The sequence below is a fragment of the Hylobates moloch genome, unplaced genomic scaffold (genome assembly GCF_009828535.3).
Source record: "Hylobates moloch isolate HMO894 unplaced genomic scaffold, HMol_V3 SCAFFOLD_11, whole genome shotgun sequence".
NCBI classification, from domain to species: domain Eukaryota; kingdom Metazoa; phylum Chordata; class Mammalia; order Primates; family Hylobatidae; genus Hylobates; species Hylobates moloch.
This window is the reverse complement of record NW_026652286.1, coordinates 89,681,501-89,704,724: the sequence shown is the minus strand read 5'-3', so window position 1 is coordinate 89,704,724 and position 23,224 is coordinate 89,681,501. Positions and strand designations below refer to the sequence as shown.

The 23,224-nt window shown below is 40.0% G+C and overlaps 1 protein-coding gene across 11 annotated transcripts in view; it reads left to right on the top strand.

Moving 5' to 3' along the window:
* SIK3 (SIK family kinase 3) overlaps nucleotides 1-23,224 on the top strand; it is a 269,595-nt gene that overhangs the window by 169,259 nt on the left and 77,112 nt on the right. For all 11 annotated transcript variants that reach the window (XM_058446635.1, XM_032167483.2, XM_032167481.2 and 8 more), the window contains one exon: nucleotides 11,126-11,287. In XM_058446635.1, the coding sequence (XP_058302618.1) occupies nucleotides 11,126-11,287 (162 nt within the window). The remainder of the gene's footprint in view (nucleotides 1-11,125; nucleotides 11,288-23,224) is intronic.

Sequence of the window (23,224 nt, the reverse complement as noted above, 5' to 3'; positions counted from 1 at the left end):
CCTCTCCTCTCCTCTCCTCTCCCCTCCTCTCCCTTCCCCTCCCCTCCCCTCCCCTCCCCTTGAGATGGAGTCTCGCCCTGTTGCCCAGGCTGGAGTGCAGTGGTGTGATCTCAGCTCACTGCGGTCTCCGCCTCCCAGGTTCAAGTGATTCTCCCGCCTCAGCCTCCCGAGTAGCTGGGACTACAGGCACACGCCACCATGCCCAGCTAATTTTTGTATTTTTAGTAGAGACGGGATTTCACCATGTTGGCCAAGCTGGTCTTGAACTCCAGGCCTCAAGTGATCCACTTGTCTCAGCCTCCCAGAGCGCTGGGATTACAGGCGTGAGCCACCGTGCCTGGCCAACTCTGGTTTCTTTAAATGGAAAATAGCATTTAAAGACCAGAATTTGGGCCTCAGGGATGGTCGTTAGTGCTACTGGGTTATTATTGCTTAAAGGAGGGGACAGAGCTGTGAAACACATATTTTTAATAGAGGAAAATGAAACAAGTTTATACTAACATTCCAATTAAAATGTAAGATTTCAGCATTTTTACTTCTTAAATATATCTTTAGTTCACTTTTCTCTTATGTTGAAAATTGTGGTTCCAGATGACTTTAACATAATCACTTTTTTGATATGAGTGAGGGGAGAGACTGATTGATGGAAAACAATACCAGTAGTATTACGAATAATAAGGAGACTTGTGGTTCTTTTTGTTTTTAGGATATATCCCATGAAGAATTGTCTTAGTCTATTTGGGCTGCTCTAGCAGAATACTTTTAACTTTATGTACAGTTAGGTATTATGTACCATAATCTATTTTTTACAGGTTGCTTTCAATTTTTAGAAATGTTTCTTCTGTTTGATTCAATTCTGAATTGTTTCAGTTATGTAAGACATTACTTGTTTCCAAAGTTAAAGCTACAAAACAGGGTGCATTCACATATCTGGCTTCCACACCTTTTCCATAAGTAACCATTTATTTAACATTATTCCTTTTGGCAAATCTAAATAAATATACACACATGCATACACATGCGTATTTGTATTTTCCCTTCCTTCCTACACAAACAGAAACACACTCTACATATTTTTCTACGTCTTGCAGTGCTTCATGGATATAAACCCATCCATGGACCAAAAATCCATGGGCTAGAAGGGAAGACACACAGGATAAGAAATTACTGTAATATAGTTGTTTGCTGATGTCATAGAGGCAGATAGATCAAATGTCATTAGACACAAATTATGGAGCAGTTTTTTTAGGGCGGGTGAGTAGGTTAGGGTTAGCTTCAGAGAAATGATCTTTAAGCTGGACTTTAAAGGATAACCTTGAATTCCAAAGTTCAGGTGGGGATGGGGATGAGAATAGGAGACAGGCATTCCAGCAAGAAGTAAAACCCTGAGCAAAGTGTACAGCATGTTGGTGAAACAGCAAGTACACATGCAAGTGAACCATGTTTATGAATTAGAACTATATATTGTAGGCTATGAGATTTTGTCGAAAAGTTCTAAGTTAAATGAATGACACGACCGAATAAATGTGTTAGAATAACTGGTAACAATGTAAAGGATAATGGGCAGAAAGGGAAACCTGAAGGATGAAGAAGAGGAGGCATACTGTTTTAATGTAAGTCGAAAATTTAGCATATTTTATAAGTATTTGGATGTTAAGAGTGACGAAGAAAGAGGAGTTGAAGATGATTCCAAAGTTTCTTTCATGGACATCTAGATGATGGTAATAGGGATTCAGGAGGAGAACTAGGTTACAGCAGGAAGATAAAGAGAACGTTAGCTCAGGCCAGGTGCTGTGGCTCATGCCTGTAATCCCAGAACTTTGGGAGGCTGAGGTAGTTGCATTACTTGAGGTAAAGAGTTTGAGACCAGCCTGACCAACATGGTGAAAACCCGTCTCTATTAAAAATACAAAAATTAGCTGGGCATGGTGGCACCTGTTGTCCCAGTGACTTGGGAGCCTGAGATAGGAGAATCACTTGAACCTGGGAGGCAGAGGTTGTGATGAGCTGAGATCATTACCACCCCGCTTCAGCCTAGATGACAGCCTGGATGAGTCTCTGTCTCAAAAAATGCAAACAAACAAAGAGAACATTAGTTCAGTTTGGTCCATGTTAAATTTAGATACCTTTCAAATTTTTTTTAATTATAAAAATAAAGATGGGATCTCGCTATGTTGCCCAGGCTGATCTTGAACTCCTGGACTCAAGTGATCCTCCCTTCTTGGCCTCCCAGTGTGCTTGGATCACAGGTGTGAGCCACCACACCTGGCCTAAATTTAGATATATTTATAACACCTAGATGAAGTTTTTCAGTAGACATTTGAAAACAGGAGTTTGGAGCTCAGGAGGTTAGGTGACTAGAAACAGTGAATTTGGAAGCCATTAGCCTTATGTATTGGCATTAGTTACCATCTCATGCTAGATAAAATTCCCTGGAGACATGTACTTGAGCTGTTCCCTTTGGAAGACTAGTTAGAGCTAGGATTGCAACATTTTGATAGTCAATATTTTAACAAATCGAAAGGTACCTCTGTTGACTTGGAGCATGCAGGTTATACTAGGATCTGGTTAGAACCTCTGTTACAGGATTAGCAAACCAACTATTGCTAATACCTTGGTGTAGCATGAGAAACATTGGTACTATATGAGAAAACTTGAATAACATTTTTGAAAGGCCTTTTGTAATATACGAGATTCTGTTTCAAAGGCTGCCTGGGTTTATGCTTAGTCTAGAAATAGTTTTTAAGAAGCCATAAGAAAACAAATCCTTCCTTATACATTACTGTGAATGGACTTTATGAAAAGGATGGCATGTTTTTTATGAAGACAACTTAAAAAATATGTAGTTTACAAACCTTGTTTGATAGCAAAATGAAGAGTAAAAAAAGTGTTTTTGTAAAAGCTTATAGTCTCTTCTCTCATTGGTAATACTCAAGTCTATAATCCCAGCACTTTGGGAGGCAGAGGTAGGTGGATCACCTGAGGTCAGGAGTTTGAGACCAGCCCGGCCAACATGGCAAAACCTCATTTCTACTCAAAATACAAAAAAAAATTAGCCGGGTGTGGTGGCGCATGCCTACAGTCCCAGTTACTTGGGAGGCTGAGGCAGGAGAATCGCTTGAACCTGGGAAGCAGAGGTTGCAGTAAGCCAAGATCGTGCCACTGCACTCCAGCCTGGGTGACAGAGTGAGACCCGGTCTTCTTGAGTTAATTTATAATAATAAATTAATAAGTATTAATAATATCATTAATAATTTATCATTATTAATAATAGTTTAAAGATAGTGTCTTGCCCTCTTGCCCAGGCTGGAGTGCAGTGGCATGCTCATAGCTCACTGCAGCCTCGAACTCCTGGGTTCAAGTGATCCTCCTGCCTCAGCCTCTCAACAGATTACCAGGTGCATACCACCATGCCTGGCTGATTTTGTTTGTTTTCTGAGACCGGGTCTCACTCTGTCACCCAGGCTGGAGTGCAGTGGCGCGATCTTGGCTTACTGCAACCTCTGCTTCCCAGGTTCAAGCGATTCTTCTGCCTCAGCCTCCCAAGTAACTGGGACTGTAGGCATGCGCCACGACACCCGGCTAATTTTTTTTTGTATTTTGAGTAGAAATGAGGTTTCGCCATGTTGGCCGGGCTGGTCTCAAACTCCTGACCTCAGGTGATCCACCTACCTCTGCCTCCCAAAGTGCTGGGATTATAGACTTGAGCCACTGTGCCCGGCCTATGCCTGGCTGATTTTTAAATTTTTTCGTAGCAGTGGGGTCTTGCTTTGCTGTTCAGGCTGGTCTTTAAGTGCTGGGATTATAGGTGTGAACCACGATGCCTGGCCTAATCTATAATTATTAAGTATCCATCACAGGCAGAGTACTATTTTATGTGTAATAAGGAGGCATAGAAAAAAAATAGTTCTAGTTCCACATTTTCGAAACTAAAGCATATCCTGTGATAATGTGTTTCACAAAGAAATTGTGTTTTCTCAAAACTCTCAAGGAAAAAGTTTAGTTTATTTGGAAGAGACAGAAGAAAATTTAGTGTACTTTTTGCTTGTATACCAAGTACAGACTTGGATATATGAAGATAGGTCATATATGTTAGTATGCCTTTTTAGATTAGTTGGGAAGACTCTTGAATTCATTGAGCTGAGCAATAGCATTTAGCATTCATTTTGCTAATAAAATCTAAGGTTCAGGAAATAGTTTTAATAAACAGGGATAGGAATGTATTCAATCATCTTTTGTTCTTTTAATAAATACTTAAGTGCTTAATATGTGTCAGATACCGTTCCTTGTACTAGATAACATTATTGAACAAAATGGCAAGAATGCCTGCCCTCACGGAGCTTGTTTTCTAGTGGAGAAGACAGATAATACACAAACTAAGTAGGGTAGAATGTGTCATTTGTTAGAAAATGATAAAGTGCGTAGGGGAAGTGAATATGAAATTGAAATATCAGGAGGTAAGCTGACAATAGAGATGGGAAAGACGTCTCTGAGAAGGTTATACTTTTGTAAAAGATCATGCAGCTATTTGGGGAGGAGCATTCCAAGTAGAAAGAATAGAAAGAACAAAGGCCTTGTGGCAGGAGTATTTCTGTTGTGTTTGAGAAATAGCAAGGCGGCATATGTGGTTATAGTAGAACGAGAGAGCCAGTGAAAGAAGGTGAGGTCAGAGGTCATGAGCTGGGAACCCATCGGAGGTTTTGACGGAAAAAAATGATGTGATCTTATTTAAGATTTAAAAGAATTGCCCTGCTACATAGAAATGCAGACTTAATTGTTTGAGTGTAGGTGTTTGAGGCTACAGTGAGCCATGATTGGGCCACTGCACTCCAACATGGGCAACACAGCAAGACCTTGTCTCTTGAAAGAGAGAGGAGAGAGGAAGGAAGAAAAGAGAAAATGCAAACTTATATTCATATAAAATTCTATACACAATTGTTTAATTGTTGATAGCAGCTTTCTTTGTAATAGCTAAGAACTGGAAACAACCAAAATGTCCTTCAGTAGGTGAATGGATAAGGAAACTCTTGTACATCTATTCCATGCTGTACTACTCAGCAGTAAAAAGGAGCAAATGGGGCCAGGTGCAGTGGCTCACACCTGTAATCCCAGCACTTTGGGAGGCCAAGGCGGGTGGAGCAGAAGGTCAGGAGTTTGAGACCAGCCTGGCCAATATGGTGAAACCCTGTCTCTACTAAAAATGCAAAAATTAGCTGGATGTGGTGGCGCACGCCTGTAGTCCCAGCTACTCGGGAGGCTGAGGCAGGAGAATCACTTGAACCCCGGAGGTGGAGGTTGCAGTGAGCCAAGATTGTGCCACTGCACTCCATCCTGGGCGACAGAGTGAGACTCTGCCTCAAAAAAAAAAAAAAGGAGCAAATGGTTAATAGACACATCAACTTGGATGGATCTTAAGGACATTATGGTGCCAGTCATGGTGGTTTATGCCTGTAATCCCAACACTTTGGAAGGCCTATGCAGGAATATCACTTGAGTCCATGAGTTTGAGACCAGCTTGGTCAACTTGGTGAAACCCCATCTCTAAATAATTAGCTAGGCATGGTGGCAGATGCTTGTAGTCCTAGCTGCTTGGGAGGCTGAGGTGGGAGGAGGTCAAGGCTGCAGTGAGCTGTGATCTTGCCACTGCAGTCCAGCTTGAATGACTCTGTCTCAAAAAACAAACAAACAAAAACAAGAAAATAAAAAAGCCAGTCTCAAAAGGTCGCCGACTGTATGATTCTGTTTATATAGTGTTCTTAAAATGATGAAATTACATAAATGGGAAACAGATTAGTGGTTTCTAGGAGTTAGGGATGGTGGGGCATAGAGGAACAAGCGTGACTGTGTAGGGGTAGTGCAACGGAGATCTTTGTGGTGGTGAAATATTTTTGTATCTTTTTTTGATACAAAAAATTGAACAGGGGAAAAGGCAAAATCCGTTTGCACATGCAGGCATATATGTGAGAGTACTCAGTAATGACTGAGTCCGAATAGTTGTAATTGCTATTGTAGTAATTGCAGTTGTTGTTCCACAAATCTACACATGTGATAAAGTGACATAGAACTATACATACACATTGTACCCATGTCAGATTCTGGGTTTTGATGTCATTCTATAATTGTATAAGATTTAACCATTGGAGGAAACTGGGCGAAGGGTACATGGGACCTCTCTGCACTGTCTTTGCAACTTCCTGTGAATCTATAATTATCTCAAAATAAAAAGTTTTTTAAAAAAGATTACTACCTTGGCTGCTCTTTTGAGGAGTAATCCTAGGAGGTTATTGCAGAAGTCTAGGAGTGAGGTAGTTGCTGTTAAATGAGGCTGGTGGCACTAGAGCGGAGTGAAGACGGGTGAGAAATAGTTGCATTCTGAATATGATTTGGATGTAGAGTTAATAGAATTTGCTGATGGATAGGATGCAGGGTGTGAGAGAAAGAGAAGAATGAAAGATGCCGTAAAAGATTTTGGCCTGGTCAATGGAGGAGCAAAGAAAAGAGATAGGAACAAGAAGCAGCAACAAGTCAAGAAGCCTGGTAAGAGGTAGTTAGATTCTTGGCAAGGAAGACAAAATGACAAACCCTCTTCCTCTAGTCAGTGGCAGCTGCGCCTGGGAGTTAGAGGACAATAGGATATTAAAGCGAGTGCACTCTTATTAACCTGCTTAGGGGGAGCTGAGTTATCTTGGCCTCGCCCTGCTTTTTTGGAAAGAAGCGTTTGTTTGATAAACAGGAAGTCGTTTCCATGGGTGTAGGAAGAAGAAATGATAGAACTGAGTGGCAAAGCAAAGAACTACTAGCTGTGGTTAGTTTGGAATTGGCAGAAGTTTTTTCAGGTAGTCACCTAAGATGAAGATGAGCACACATACTGCCTTTTCCCCTTTCTAGGCTGGGTTCATTCTTCACTGAAATGTGATACTTCTGCCTATTGCATGTCCTGCCGTCAGGGTATGTTCATTTTCAGCTAGTGTTTTGCATCAGCTGTGAGCTGTAGACTTAGCAGACAAATGGAGACACTGTCTGTTTAGAGTGGAAAAGTGACTTATTTTAAGAAATGTTGGCTCCCCCCCACTATCCCATTAGTGGCATACCTCTGACACTCCATTGAAGCTGGCCTAGGGAACCTAAGACTGGCTTCTGTGTATTTTTGCTCTTTGAAAGGTCAGAACCTAAATGTACCACAAGATATTTTCTTCCTGAGTACTATTGGGACAAAATTACAAACAGTGAATTCTGAAGCAAACTTACGTGCTGGTGCTGTAATACTTTAGAAACTTCAAAATCGATTTCCTGTACTTCTAACAATATTACTCTTCGTCGGGTATGTAAATCTCTTAATATCACTTCTTTTCATTTTGCAAGGAAGGGCAGACCAAAAAGATTAAAGAAGACCAATGCCAAGTCATGGTCATGGGAGAGTGAGAAAGAGAATTTAAAAGCACTTTTTACTTTTTTTTTTTTTACTTCGTTTTACTTTTTTCTTTTGAAAAGCACTTGAAACAGGAGAACCATTTTTTTTTCCTTTTAACCAAGAGTCACCTCATCCCTGTCTGGGTACATGTTTGGAGTGAAGTTGTGGTTAAAGAAAACTTTAAATTTGTCCCAGACCTATAATGGCAACTAAATAGATAAGTAGTTGATTGATGGTGAAAAAAGCTTAGTGTGATGGGCTTGACTTTATGCAGCAGATGTCTACTTGAGGTTCGTTTAGATTGGTGGGGCTGGGGAGGGGGCCGGACTCTAGCTGGGAGCGTGGCTGCAGTGTGGATGATTGGGATGAGGATATGGGTAGTATTTGTGGCTCAGTATTTAGGAGAGGTAGTTCACTGAATTGCCTGGAAGAAGCAGAACAACTCTGGAGTTCCTTGCACTTGGAGTTTATCCTGACAAGGTTCAACATATATTTTACTTTGCATATTGAGTGGATTCAGGAGCCATTTGATATCATTTGCCTTCTGAAAGTACTGCAGTATTTGTTAAAATGCTGTGACTATGTGTTAAGTCCAGGCTGGGCTACAGCTCTGGATTTCTTCACTGAAAGTTAAATATCACATTTGAACTTGAAGAATGTTTGCTGCCTGCCTCTAGAGCATATACAAATATAAAGCAGCTATTTGTCAGCAGGCAGCTGAAAGGCGATTTTCAGCAGGGACTGAAAACCACTGCAGGCTGCTGGCTTCCTGGCACACCCACTAGACCTCGTAGGTCTACAGTGAAAGCAAACCAATGGGAGTAGGGGTTGGGGGGATAAGATGGGCAAAAATCAGAGCAGAGGCTGAGGTCTGAATGCGATTGAGCCACCGGAAGGGGCTTGCATGTGAAGAGCACAGTGCTCCCAAAGAGAAGAAAACTTGAAACCCGAACACAGTGGCTAGGAGCAATTACCTAATGTGAACACTTTAAAAAAAAAGTGATTTGTTCCATAAGTGTATTTAGAGTCCAGGGGAAAAAAAGTGATTTGTTTATCTTCTTTGTATCTATAACTATAGGGACACTGAAGGTAACTTTGGGGAAAGTATTATAGTTTAAAGCTGTATTACCCAGTGCGCTATTACAGACACCTTTTAACCAGAACCATTAACAGTGACAATCGATGTATAGAAAATCACCTTTAAGCTCTACAGAATCCTGAAGGACTTTGTGCTCTGTTAACTAGATGTTTAAGTATTCCCTGTATAGTATTCAGTGGACCTTTTCAAAAATATCTTTTGCAGCATCTTTGAAAGTTTTGACGTATGATACTCTTAATCAGAGTACATATTTATTCCCAAATATTCTGTTCTTTCTTTGGGTATAGCATGCAACAGAGTTTACTTGTATTTAGAAGATCAAGAGGCGGGGGTATTGGCAGGATAAATGATTTGTCCAGGGACAACTGATGTGTCACTGTAGAGATAAAACAGAACTAGGCTGCATTCCAGCAGCTTCTGGCCTGTATAACAGTTTTGAGAACTTTCCAATCACTTTAGGAAAACAAGGTACTTAGAAATTTATAAAGAGTTTCTTAATAAAAGAAAATCACTTATTTTGGAAATTGTGAAATTAATCATTCTGCAGCATTTAAGAAGCGCTTTGATGTGTTCTGGTAATTAGTATTTACTGCCAGACAAATGTCTCTTGGGCATTTTAATTAATGGGTAGCTTGGCCAAATGAGCTTCTGATGGTAAACCTTCATAAGGGTTTATTTTTATGTTTCTCAAGAATAGCTGTCTCTTCAAAGCTCTTTAATTAGACAAGGTTTAGCAACTAAAACATATTATTAGAATAATTAGGCCTTGGGTTAAGAGAAATAGAGGGTCAAAGGAGCAGGTACTGTTAGAAAATGGCCTCTGAAAACATAGCGTTCTACCTCTGATGGATGGCCATTTCTTTCACAGCGTCTGTTAAGTTACTCTCCCTAGTTTGGACTTCGTGTTGTTTAAAGTTCATAGCATACCTCATTGGAAGCCTAAACACACCCGAGTGGGAGCTTACTTATCCCCACCTCTGACCTCCCAGGGAAAGCTTGATTCTAGTCCTTTTAACTGCTAAATGGAAGACTTCTTATTTTCTCCTTTTTCTTCTATTAAATCGGTAATCTTGGCTATAACAGTGACTTGTATTTTTGAGGGAGATGCTTCAAAAGCCTTGTGTGTGGTGAACAAAAATTACAATAATTCCTTTGAGGATCTTTCCTAATGATTTATATTAGCTACATATAAGATATGTTCTTAAAGTGACTATAGTATTTGCATTCCAGAATGTTATATTCCTTGTGGTCAGAATGGAGTTTGAATTATTTTACAGTCTGCTCTGTAGATGGGCTGGCATCTAACTCCCCTTCTTCAGCCTTCTCCCCTGCCATTTCTTGCCACAGGCACTCAGTCTTGGCAGTTATTGCTAGTAAATATGTGCTACCCTGAACTTCCTCTTTGTGGTGAAGGAAAGATACACCTGACTGGTCCTGTGAGGGAGTGAGATGTCACCAAAACAATTGTGTATTCTACCAAAACTGTTGATAAATCACAATATATTTATCTATATTCCCTCATTTTTCACTTTCCTACTGTCTCAGGATGCTTAGGATGGCAAATATGTCCTTTTCCCACCTAGATCAGTTGATTAAAGGACAGTGCTCATGAGACTATTAGACATTTCTAACAGAACAACTGTATCATAGCTGACATTTCTAATCCCACTAGCTGTCATGACCTATATGTGTTGTTGGTTTGATAAAGAACTGAGGCAAAGATATGTATGTCGTTGGTTTGGTATAAACCTACTGCTATTATTGGAAAGTTCTTAAAGAACCTGCTAATCCATCAAATCATTTTTGAATGTTGAGGATAGCCTGCTTTATAGTATTATAGATTTTATCACATGTAAATTCTTTTGATATACCTTAGTTAACAACATGGCCAGTGAAATGATTTTATTTAAGTTGGTAGAAACTTCACTTGGTTTTTGATTGATGTTATCTGTAAAAATTAACATTTTTTAAGAACCATTTGGTGCGCCCCATAAATGCAGATATAAAGATGTGGCTATATCGCTATGCACTCCAGAGAACAGTTACAGAGTAAGTGTGTTTTTATGTCAAATCGAAGAACTTTGAGAAAGCAGAAAAGACAGTAACCTAAACAGAGTGCTCTGTCGAGCAGTTTTCTCCCCTTAGCAGTGACTAATTTCTGTCTACCCTTTCCTTAAATGATTGAATATTGGGGCCTTGCTTTTTTACCTCCTCTTTAACACAGGAAATATTTCTGATACTTATCTTCATGTGTGTGTTTGCTCATGTCTGTGCAATCTTCTGCAGTGAGGATATGAAAAGAAAGGTACTGAGTTCTATGACCCTTGAAAAACACCTTATAACCCTCAGAACTCTCTTTTCGTAATGAAAGTACAAGTGTGTTCTTATGCATACTTTTGTATAACAGGATTTATACTTAAAATAGTTTGCATGCTTATTACTAATGAATTTTGATAGATGCAAACCAGGACTATCAATGTGTTGTTCTCTCGTTGCTCATTTTGCCTCTTTAACTCACTCATTTGAGAGGGCCCCTTGTAGCCCTCCTTAAGTCTACCTTTTGAAATTACACAAGTGTCCAAAATGAAAACTGACTGTATTCTTCTTCAACACAGACCACCTGGTGGCCCATGGTAGAATGGCAGAAAAGGAGGCCCGTCGGAAGTTCAAACAGATTGTCACAGCTGTCTATTTTTGTCACTGTCGGAACATTGTTCATCGAGATTTAAAAGCTGAAAATTTACTTCTGGATGCCAATCTGAATATCAAAATAGCAGGTGAGAACTGTAATGAGGATGTCAGATACGGACAAAGGAGCTTTTCCTTGGGGTTCTGTAAGCAAGGGATTATCTGTTTCCATCTCTTCAGAAGGGACTATTGTGAAAGAAAGGAAAATTTAAAATGAAAAAAATTGCCTGAAAATTGATAAACTTTAAAAATACTTCCCCTCCCCCACCTTTTTTTTTTTTTTTTTTTGAGACTGAGTCTCATTGTCGCCCAGGCTGGAGTGCAGTGGTGCAGTCTTGGCTCACTGCAGCGTCCATCTCCCGGGTTCAAGTGATTCTCCTGCCTCAGCCTCCCAAGTAGCTAGGATTACAGGTGCGCATCACCCCGCCTGGCTAATTTTTGTATTTATAGTAGAGTTGGAGTTTTGCCATGTTGGCCAGGCTGGTCTCGAACTCCTGACCTCAAGTGACCTGCCTGCCTTGGTCTCCGAAAGTGCTGGGATTACAGGCATGAGCCACCACACCCAGCCTGTTTATTTTTAATGTAGTATCAGCTGGAACTAGGCTGAGGAGAAAGAAGGGAAAGGATGATATTTAAAATACTATTACTTTGGTTAACAGGTCCTTTTTTACATAAGAAATAAAATATGTAATAAAGTGGAAAGGAAAACTGCTAAAATTGTATACCCTCTCACCTTCACTTGAGAAGGTTGATTTATGTCACTGCTGACACAGAACATACTTATTCTAAAGGCTGTAATTGTATGATAATTTAGGAAAAATAGATCTTAGAGTGGCTTATAGGCAGTTCAGCTTTTTGTCTTCTCAAATTTTACTAGTCTGCTTATCTGACAGTGCCTTGAGAGCACTTTTCACTGCCTCGATCTGTTCATGCGTAATTTTAGTAAACTATCAGCATTTTGCCTAATGAATACAAACTCACCATTTACTAATAAAGTGACTGCAGTCTATAGAGAAACTGTAAATGTGAAAATAAGCCATTTATGTTTGCCGACGCTTTCCGGTGTAGCATCGTGTATCCCTGGTCTCCCAGGTAAAAGGAAGGGCGTCTCATATAGAAAACTGAAATACAGCTAGAATGTAATTGTCTTGAAAAGGCAGGGTATAAAGCAGTTCTAAGGATTTTCTTCCTTAGTAGAGGTGAGATTTGAGAGTTTGAATTTTTATTATAGGTCAAAGTTACCTAAGGGTACCTTTGCAGGGTCACAGTTCTTCTGAGAGTTGCTTTTGTGTAGATAAGAATGTTCACTTGTACATCCTGGAGCATCACCTACCTTTTTATCTATCTGAAACTGACGGCTACACTTTTGTTTAGAACTTTCATATCGTTTATAAGTTCTTTGAGTCCTGCACTAGCTTATTACAGAGTACACAGGAATTAAAGGCTTTCTTTATCTTATATAAAATCATACTTTTCCTTTGCTTTCATGTCTGTTTTATTTCCTCCAAAGCTCTCTAGATACTGGTAGTTCCCACAAAGGTGTGTGGCATGGAAAAGCCTGGCAATTTCAAACCTTCTTTTGTAATTATTTGTTGTAGCTTCAATTAAATTAATACTAATAATACCTACTAAACTTCACAACCCTTAAAACTATAATGAAAGATTGATTAGTGTCTTACTATTACTATAACAAATTACCACAAACTTAGTGACTTGGAAAAAATACAGATTTCTTAGCCTGTAGTTCTGGAGGTCAGTAGTCCAAGCTGGGTCTCACGGGGTGAAAGTGAAAACAGCAGCAAGGGCCATTCCTCCTGGAGGCTCTGAAGGAAAAATGTGTCCTTGCCTTTTTTAGCTTCTAGAGGTCACCTGCATTCTCCAGCTCAACTCCTTCCTTCCTTCACTCCGACCTATGGCTTCCATTGTCACATCTCCTACTCCTAATTGCGACCCTCCTGCTTCCTTCTTGCAAGGACCTTTGTCATTACATTGGGCTGTCTCAGATAATCCAGGATCATCTCTCTCCCACTCCCACCTTTTTTTGTTTTTGTTTTCGATATAGGGCCTCATCCTGTTGCCCAGGCAGGAGGGCAGTGGCGTGATCTCAGCTCACTGCAACCTCCGCCTCCTAAGTATCTGGAACTACCGGTGCGCGCTTCTACACCCAGCTAACTTTTGTATTTTTAGTAGAGACGGGGTTTTACCATGTTGGCCATGCTGGTCTCGAATTCCTGGCCTCCCAAAGTGCTGGGAGCCACGGTGTCTGGCCTTATCTCCCCATTTTAAGATCTTTAATCGTGTTAATACAAGTCCCTTTTACCATGTATGGTAACACATTCACAAGTATGGGGGATTGGGATATAGATGTATTTGGGGGCCATTATTTAACATGCCACAAATGTCATTGTAAGGCTCTTTGGATTATAGATTAGGCTAGTGAGTTAAAAGAAGGCCCTCTGGACACACACCACCCACTCTGCACTGACCGGCCCACCTGGGTAGCAGAGGACACCCCCAGCCCCCACCAAGCATTGAAGACATAGTTTATTTCCTCGTATCCTTTCTCCCTTGGGTGTAGTTGGGGTGGGGAAGGAGGGAAGGCTGGGGTGATCTCCATTCCTTGGGCTCTGCACCCAAGTCCATGGTGCACCACTGTGCTGGGAGCTGTGGGGCCTGCTGCAGTGGGAGTGTGTGGAACACGTTGACCAAAGGGGAGCTTTGTCTTTTGTGTTTTGAAAAAGGCTTAATGAAGAGAATGTTGTTCATTCTTAGTAGTATAGTTTGCAATTCTTAATGGCAAATAGTAAGTTTCAGTAGAAAACGAAACAAAAAGAAGGCCCTCTTTATGTTCTGTAGTTTTATTTTCCCTCCGCTGACCCAAGGTTAAAAATTTTCTTAATGCTCCCTTGATTCTTGATTTTGAATTTAGGATCATTTTGATTTAGTTAAAGAAATTTCTTTTTTATCTTTTTTTTTTTTTTTTTTTTTTTTTGAGATGGAGTCTCACACTGTTGCCCATGCTGGAGTGCAGTGGCGTGATCTCCACTAACTGCAACCTCTGCCTCCCCCAGGTTCAAGCGATTCTCCTACCTCAGCCTCCCGTATAGCTGGGATTACAGGCATACGCCACCACGTTCTGCTAATTTTTTGTATTTTTAGTAGAGACGAGTTCTACTATGTTGGCCAGGCTGCTCTTGAACTCCTGACCTCGTGATCCACCCGCCTCAGCCTCCCAAAGTGCTGGGATTATAGGCATGAGCCACCACGCCTAGCTGTTATGGAAATTTCTATATCCTTTTGTTTTTACATTGAGAAACTCAGAGTAAAAACAGAGATTGTTGATAATTGGAATTGGAAACTCTGCTGGAATATTTGGGTAAGGAGATTTTTAAAGACTTTTTTGTTGTTGTTGTTAATAGTTAAAACAAATTCAAGGAGTCACAATGAGAGTGCCTACCTGCTGATATATAATTACAGACTCTGGGGTGCTGGCAGCCAGCCTTGGGCTCTCTCTGTGTTAACACGTATACTTTGGCAAGATTTTTAAGTTCATTAACCGAAAGTATACATTTTTATTATTTGTTTTAAGAGCAAAACAGAAAAATAAATGAGCACCTCTAGTTTTGCGGCCTGCTACAATACCTAACATTAGCTTTGCCCATGCATTCTTTCTCTTACATGCCATCATTACTCAGTTTCTCAGTCATTGCCTGAACCTCCTTTCTTGCACATAAATTAAATAGAATTATCATTCTCACCTCCCAGTTCTTTTTTGAACTTAATGGACTAGTGGGAGAAATTCTTCTAGTTGAAGCCAACTAGAACATGACTAATTTTGGAGAGGTAGGTTGGATGTTTTTGACAGGATAAGGTCAGATAGGTAATGAAATAAACTTTAATTCTAAAAGCCAAAAGGAACTTTCAGATTCCTGATCTTTTCAATGGCCTCCCTTTTGGTAAAGTATCTTAAATGTCAGTAAGAAGAAACTACTATATATGAAAGAAACATGCAAGAGAGAAAAAGGTTTTTTTGGTTTTATTTTAAGAAATTAGTCTTGGCTGGGTGTGGTGGCTCACGCCTGTAATCCCAGCACTTTGGGAGGCCAAGGCGGGTGGATCACGAGGTCAGGAGTTCAAGACCAGCCTGGCCAACATAGTAAAACTCGTCTCTACTAAAAATACAAAAAATTAGCAGAACGTGGTGGCACATGCCTGTAATCCCAGCTACTCGGGAGGCTGAGGTGGAAGAATCCCTTGAACCCAGGAGGCAGAGATTGCAGTGAGCCGAGATCACGCCATTGCACTCCAACCTGGGCAAGAAAGCGAGACTCCATCTCAAAAAAGAAAAAAAAAAAAAAAGAAGAAGGAGAAGTTAGTCTTAAGCAGCTCATCTTTAAAATAATCATATATGTTATAGTACCAAAATAACTTGGAACTAATAAAACTCAGATTAGAAAGTGTAAGAGATTAATGTTTTCTGTATGCCATTGTTTAAGAGATTTTAATGAAAATAATCATGCATCCAGTTTCGTGTAGAAGATGAATAAATTGGTCTGTGGATATTTGTGTTTACATTAATTTATTTTTACTTTTTGTGTTAATGTGGTGATTTACATTTGATACTGTTTGTTTGTTTGTTTGTTTTGTAGAGACAGAATCTTGCTATGTTGCCTAGGCTGGTCTCAAACTCCTGGCCTCAAGCGGTTCTCCTGCCTTGGCCTCCCAAAGTGCTAAGATTATAGGTGTGAGCCACCATGCCCGCCCCTTCCCCCTTCTATTTTAAGAAACTGGGTCACCTTCTGTTGACCAGGCTGGAACGCAGTAGCATAATCATGGCTCACTGCAGCCTCAACCTCCTGGGCTCAAGTGATCCTCCTGCCTCAGCCTCCCAAGTAGCTGGGACTACAGGCATGTTTCACCACACCTGGCTAATTTAAAAAATTTTTTGTCACTATGTTGCTCAGCCTGGTCTCAAACTCTTGGCCTCAACCAATCCTCCCTCCTTAGCCTCCCAAAGTGTTAGAATTACAGGCATGAGCCACCATGCCTGGCCTACGTTTGATATTTGATACTGTAAAAAGCTAGCTATCACAACTGTCCATATTAGTTCTCTTCGAGAGAATAAGTGTTCCCTGGATAGACAGATATTAGTTATAGATATTATAAGTTATAATTATAGTGTAAGTTATATCTTCAGTTATAAATACTATAAGATTTAGCTGAGCAAGGTGGCTTCATCTGTAGTCCCAGCTAGTCAAGATCAAGGTTAAGGTAGGAGTGTCACTTGGACTCAGGAATTTGAGTCTAGCCTCATAGTGATACCTTGTCTACTGAAAAAAGATTGAACCATTATTCCATTGTTGATGATTTTTTTTGTGCTTAATTCTTATTTATGAATTTTTGTTCTAGTTTTATTTCTAGAGAGAATAAAGCCCAGGTGAATAACTTTGTTTTCTTTCTGATTGTAGAATTATTAATAACAAATCCATGTTCTTAATGGCAGTAGCAAACCTGCCTTCTGTAGAATTTTTAAAAAGATGTTTCCGTCATTAGTAATACAGAAGAAGCCTTGATCATTTTCAGAATAAAGAATTTTACGACAGGGAGAGGTGGCTCATGCCCGTAATCTCAGCACTTTGGGAAGCCGAAGTGGGAAGATCACTTGAGGCCAGGATTTCGAGATCTGGGGCAACATAGTGAGATTCCATCTCTTTTTTATGAAGAAGAAAAAAGAAAAAAAAAGAATTTTATTTCTAAAGGCAGCTACCAAGTCTAGAACTAAGAATTTGTGGAGGTAATCTACAATCTTATTTGTTAACAAAGCCTCCTTGCATAATGGCACAGAAGAGAAAAAAGGAGTGTGAAACATGACTCCAGCCCTAAAGAATTGAAGCTATTTGGGCAGCAAACATTTAGATCTTTGAAAAGTTAGTAACACCAAAATTATGCTTTGCATATATATAATGTACTTCACAAAGCATTTTTACATATATCCCCTAATTTTATTGGCATGCAAATATATCTTATTAAAAAACAGTAAAATCTCTTCATCTTCTGGCACTTTTAACTCTCCAAAACCTCTGAATTTCTTGTAAGGAGCACGCAGGCAAGGTATAGAGAACCCCAATGCTGGGAAAAGAATAGGATTCTTGGCCTCTGACTTTTAACTTTTCTTGCCTGAGATGTGTAAGGATCCACAGAAGAGCAGTTGAAGGACTGGGGAGGCACAGCACAGCTCACTCAGCATGGAACCGGCATCGCTGGATGATAGTATCCTTAACAGCTACCAAATTATAGTTGGATACAATAGATGTTACAAGGCACATCATGACTCATTATCACATTAATTGTACAGTCTAATTAGCATAGGAGTTCAGAGGATGATAGAAGTACTTTAGTTTGTAAGATTCCACCAGATTGTCAGTTCCACAAGGACTGTAACCACGTCCTGTTTATTGTCACACTCCCTCTGGCTCGTACATGCCTGTTCTGTAGCAGGTGCTCCCCAGCTTTGTCGAACTGAAGTTCAGGCAGTACTGATAAGGACATAAATATTGTCTTGAGGACATGGCATTTGAGATGCGTCCAGTGTCATGTGATTGGATGATCAGGTGTAGAGGTGAGAATTCCATCAAGTGTTAATAAGGCACCTGTCAGTTGCAGACACTGATCTAGGCACGGGGGTACAGCAGCCAGTAAGATAACCCCTTGGAACTTACATTCTAATGGGGATAGACGTAAACACAAATAAGCTCTCATAGGGCTGTGACAAAGATAAACTCGAGTAACATGGCAGAATGATTTGTGCGAGAGGTACTGCTTTTAGCCAGGATCTTCAAAACATTCCACGCAGAAAGAAGAACAATGCAAAGGCCTGAGAGAGATGAATTCAACATAGAAGGAAGGGGTAGAAGAAAGTCCAGCATGGCTGGAGATAATGAATAAAACGGGGATTGGAAGAAGTTGGGGTGAGAGAGATGGCAAAGGCCAGTTGCACGTGGTTAGGATGTGGGATTTCATTTAGGTTCCAGTGGGCACTGAGTTGGAGCAGCGTGGGCAGCAGTAGAATGCACAAGGTCTATTTGAAAAAAAAAAAAAAGGGTGCGCAGCTCAGTGGAAGGGAAGGCTAAAGGAGGGGAGTCTCCCCGAGAAGGCAGGGGTGGCAGATGTTTATACTAGATTGAAATCATTTGAATATAAGGCTTAATTAATCTAATTCAGTATGGAGATGGCAAAAAGCTGGAAGCTGAGGGAAGGGAAGGGCCTCCTGGTAATAGGAAGGCCAGTTAAAGTCTGTGAATGGTAAAATCCTGCGTGAGGGTGATGGTGGCAGTAAACATGCAAAGGAAGAAAACGGCAACAAATTCAAGAGAAAAAGCAAGCGAGAATTTCTAGGACCAGATAACCAATCATATGTCTTGACCAAGAAGAGGGAATTTTGAAAGATATGTTTAGAAATAAAGAAATGAAATGTTCTCTGATGGATTATATTGTTATCAAAAAAATGGTGTTTTTAAAATGGTTAATGTATTGTTATTTGAAAGTAATTTTAATGTCCTTGTCCCCAAAGATTAAGTAGCAAGGTGTCTATATTTAAAATAGATTGCCTAAGAAAAAACTGAAATGTAGCTGGCTTACTCCCTGAAGAAAAGTTCTTTCAAATACTTAGACAGTATGAGAATGTTTTGAAAATTGTGGAAACATTTTTTTTAAAGCTAAGGAAGTTGGAAACTTTTGTCTTTAAATGTCGACTCCCAGAATGGTCTCCATGAGATAGTTTCCACTCCCGTGTTATTGTTTTAGTTGGCAATCAGTAGACAGCAAAGATCAGAAATGCAACTATAGAAAGGCCAATATCCTAGAAAGAATTTTCAGAGCATGGATTTAAGGTATTATGGAAAATTTTGACCCTAATGCAGTGAGAGCTAGACCATTTTATTTTATTTTTTTTTTAGGGAGAAATTAAAACATTTCCTAACTCAATTGACCTTTTACCCTTAGTATGAATATACTGAGATACCATCATATAGAAAAGAAAGGTTGGAAACCTTGGATTTTTGACTACCCTTCCACAGTGTGATGACTGACAGTGTCTCTGACTGGTCACAGGAAGTAGTTGTGCAATATTCATTATATCAATCTAAATTTTATTTCATGATTCTAACGCCCTTTTTTTAGGCTATCATTCATTGCACCTCCCAGGTTGACACGTCCAGTGAATTGAGACCAGAGAGGCCTTTGTGTTTGTCCTGAATTCATAATAGAGTCTAGGAATTTTAATAGCTAGACTTGTGTTCTTGCCCTGAAATGGCATATGACCATTACCAAGAAGCTGCTCTAAATAACCTTCCTGCATGTTGACCCTTGGGAAAAGAAAATTTGAAATATTATCTCTCTTGAATCCTATTCCTGAGACTAGAACTTTACAAATTTGTATTATACTTAATGTCATATCTATGTTTTTTAATATTAAGATTATTAACTTAGTTTAACACAGAAAAAACGTTGATGTTCCAGGAAGGTGCACTCTATGTAGCCTACGGTTTCACATATCTCTTGGAACACTGAAGTGTAACACCTGAGGCTGTGTAAACAGAGGCCAGCCTGAGAAGCTGAGAATCAAGAATTTGATGCTCAACCATAGATTCCTCTTACTCACACTTCTAGTTTGTGCGAAGTGACTTCTCTATTACTTTTCCTCAGCCTCAAGGATTTTCATGCCACTGTCTATTAATTGCACGTCACTTATTTTGGGGATAATTAGAAAAAGGGGGAATGAGAGGTTGGGAATAGAAAAAGGGAGAGAAGCAAAGGGCAGAAAAGAAATGGAAGCTTTTGCTTTGAGGTCTTGTGGGGGTGGGAGTGGAAAAAAAAGTGTGGGAGAAGCCTGAGCCTGAAAGCTTGCCTCCTCCCTCTACAGGGGAAGGAAGTTGAGCAGAGTGTAAGAGGTTGGACGGCATGCGCTTCTGACCTACCAAAGCATCTGGAAATTTCAGACTGCTGTTTGTCTCTGAGACTGTGTAGGGCACAGCATTGAATAAAGTGTGGATCAATAAGTATGTGAAGTGCTGGATATGTTAATTCAATGGATTTAATCATTCCTCAGTGTTTATATGTATCATAACGTGTACAATGTACCCTGTAAATATATACAATTATTGTAATTTTCCCATTGATATAAAACTGAAAATATAAATCAAACATGAGCAGTGATGATTAAAAGTCAAAGTTTCATCTTAATCTGTATAATATCTAGAACAAAGAAAAATAAGTTTATCGGCATTTTATTGAAGCTGCAGAAAATGACAGCTTTGAAAAATCTCTAGCAAACAAGGTATGGTTTAAGGAAATTAGGTGTACACTTAACCTATAGTTTGTTTGTTTCTCTTTTTTCCTTTCCTTCCCTTCCCCTTCCCCTTCCCCTTCCCCCTCCCCTCCCCTCCCCTCCCCTTCCCTTCCCTTCCCTTCCCTTCCCTTCCTTTTTCTTCCTTCCTTCCTCTCCTCTCCTCTCCTTTTCTCTCTTTCTTTCGTTCTTTCGTTCTCTCTCGCTCTTTCCTCTCTCTCTCTCTCTTTCCCTCCCTTCTTTCCTTCCTTCCCTCCCTCCCTCCCTGTCGCTCAGACTGGAGTGCAGTGGTGCAATCATAGCTCACTGTAACCTTGAACTCATGGGCTCAGGGGATCCTCCCACCTCAGCCTCCCAAGTAGCTGGGAGTACAGGTGTTTGCCACCATGCCTGGCGAATTTTTAAATTTTTTGTAGAGATGGGACTTGTTTTGCTGCTCAGGCTGGTCCTGAACTTTTGAGCTCAAGAGATCTTCTCACCCCACCTCCCTAAGTGTTGGGATTACAAGCATGAGCTACTGTGCCCAGCCTCTTACCTGTAGTTTCTAGTTTAAGATGTTTTAGAAGAACATTGATATTCTATCCATTTAGAGTAGTGTTTTACTTTTATTAGTGGATATAGAAACTATAAGAACTACAGAAAAGTTGTAGAAACTTATAGTTCTTATAGGAACTCTAAGAACTTTTATATAAGTCTGCCCAAGGTCATGTTTCCTCATGAGGATCGTAAGCTCCTCAAATGCAAGTTGATGTTGGGAAGGGACTAACAAATCACCCAGAGTGCTCCTTCACTCTGATTCTGAGGGAGTCTTTATCGTGTTGTGTGAAGTGTGTTGGAAGCCAGGCGTGGTCGCACGCACCTGTAGTCCCAGCTACTCAAGGGGCTGACATGGGAGGGTTGCTTGAGCCCCAGAGGTTGAAGCTGCAGTAAACTATGGTTGCACCACTGCTCTCTAGCCTAGGCGACAGAGCGAGACCCTGTCTCTTAAAAAACAATAAAATTTTTTACTTTTTGTAGAGATGAGGTCTCACTCTGTTGCCCAGTTTGGTCTTGAACTCCTGAGCTCAAGCGATCTTCCTGCCCCAGCCTCCCAAAGTGCTAGGATTATAGGCATGAGCCACTGTGCCTGACCAAAAAAAAAAATTTTTTTTTTTTTTTGGCTCACACCTGTAATTCCAGCACTTTGGGAGGCCGAGGCGGGCAGATCACGAGGTCAGGAGATCGAGACCATCCTGCCTAACACGGTGAAACCCCGTCTCTACTAAAAATACAAAAAATTAGCCGGGCCTGGTGGCGGGCGCCTGTAGTCCCAGCTACTCGGGAGGCTGAGGCAGGAGAATGGCGTGAACCCGGGAGGCAGAGCTTGCAGTGAGCCGAGATCGTGCCACTGCACTCCAGCCTGGGCGACAGAGCAAGACTCTGTCTCAAAAAAAAAAAAAAAAAAATTAATGTGATATTATAGAAATTTAAAATTAAAGTGATGTCAAAAAGAGTGAGGCTGACTTTTTAGGCAAGGCTTTGCAAGGTGGCAGAATATTAGTAAAAGTCCCCATTATATCAGAATCTGGTTGTCATTTATGAGTTCTGAAGTATACCTTATCAGTTCTTTTAAAATCATAAGAGAGTGAGTATAATATTTGTATCAGTTTTCTTAGCATCAAAAAGTCAGTTTGCTAGTGGTAGGCATGGATATTTCATCTGGTCTTTTTAAAATATCCTGATCTGAGTGGTCTTTGGCTTGTCTTTGCGGAGGCTATACACAGACCATCCTTAATTTACCATCTCAAGTAGTATACAGGATCTTTTCCCAGCCAGTGATTTCTGAATCCTCAGAGATTCTCAGTGTTCCAAGAGATTCATGTCATACAAAGTGATAATGACTTTTCTATTTTTTAGAACTTAATAAATGAAATAATTACTTAGGTCTTTCTGCCCTTCTTAAATGGAATAGTTTGAGAGCCTCTGAGTATAAATCCAGTCTACCTGCTGGCAGGGCGCTAATGAGCATGCTTATGACTTGGTCATTCCATTTATTGTTCAAGTAGTTGGTCATCATAATAGCTTTGACCAGGGTGCAGTTTTTCATTGTATTTTATTAAGTTTACATCTATTATGGATCACTGGATTATATAAAGCATAAAGAACACTAATGTTGAAATTAAAATTGATGAGGATAAAAATGATAATTCTTTAATGCCTCAAGACAGCCTTCACCAAATTAATGAATTGTCTTCGTTTGGCCGTGGTTCTTACACAGCACATCAAATTGTGTTTCTAGGGCCTCAAGAAACAAAGTTTAAAAATGTTACATTACATACATACACACAAAATATGTATATACCTCATGTATATACATTTTTTACACACATATCCGTATCTATATCTATCTGTATTATATCCAGTTTGATTTATTGGGAATGAAGACTATCTACATTCATAGTGTATTATTTGCAAAGAAGTGCTAATAAGTAATGACCCAACATTTGTTAATCCATTTCATTATTTAAAAACAAAGCATGAAAATAATTCATATAATCAAGTCTGGTTTTTAGGTTCAAACATGTAAGTGTTCCAAATCCTAGGTCATGAAAAGTATTCATCTGTTTTGTGTATTACAATCTCAGTATATTTGTGGCTTCCAGAGCCAGGTGCCATGGTTCATGCTTGTAATCTCAGCACTTTG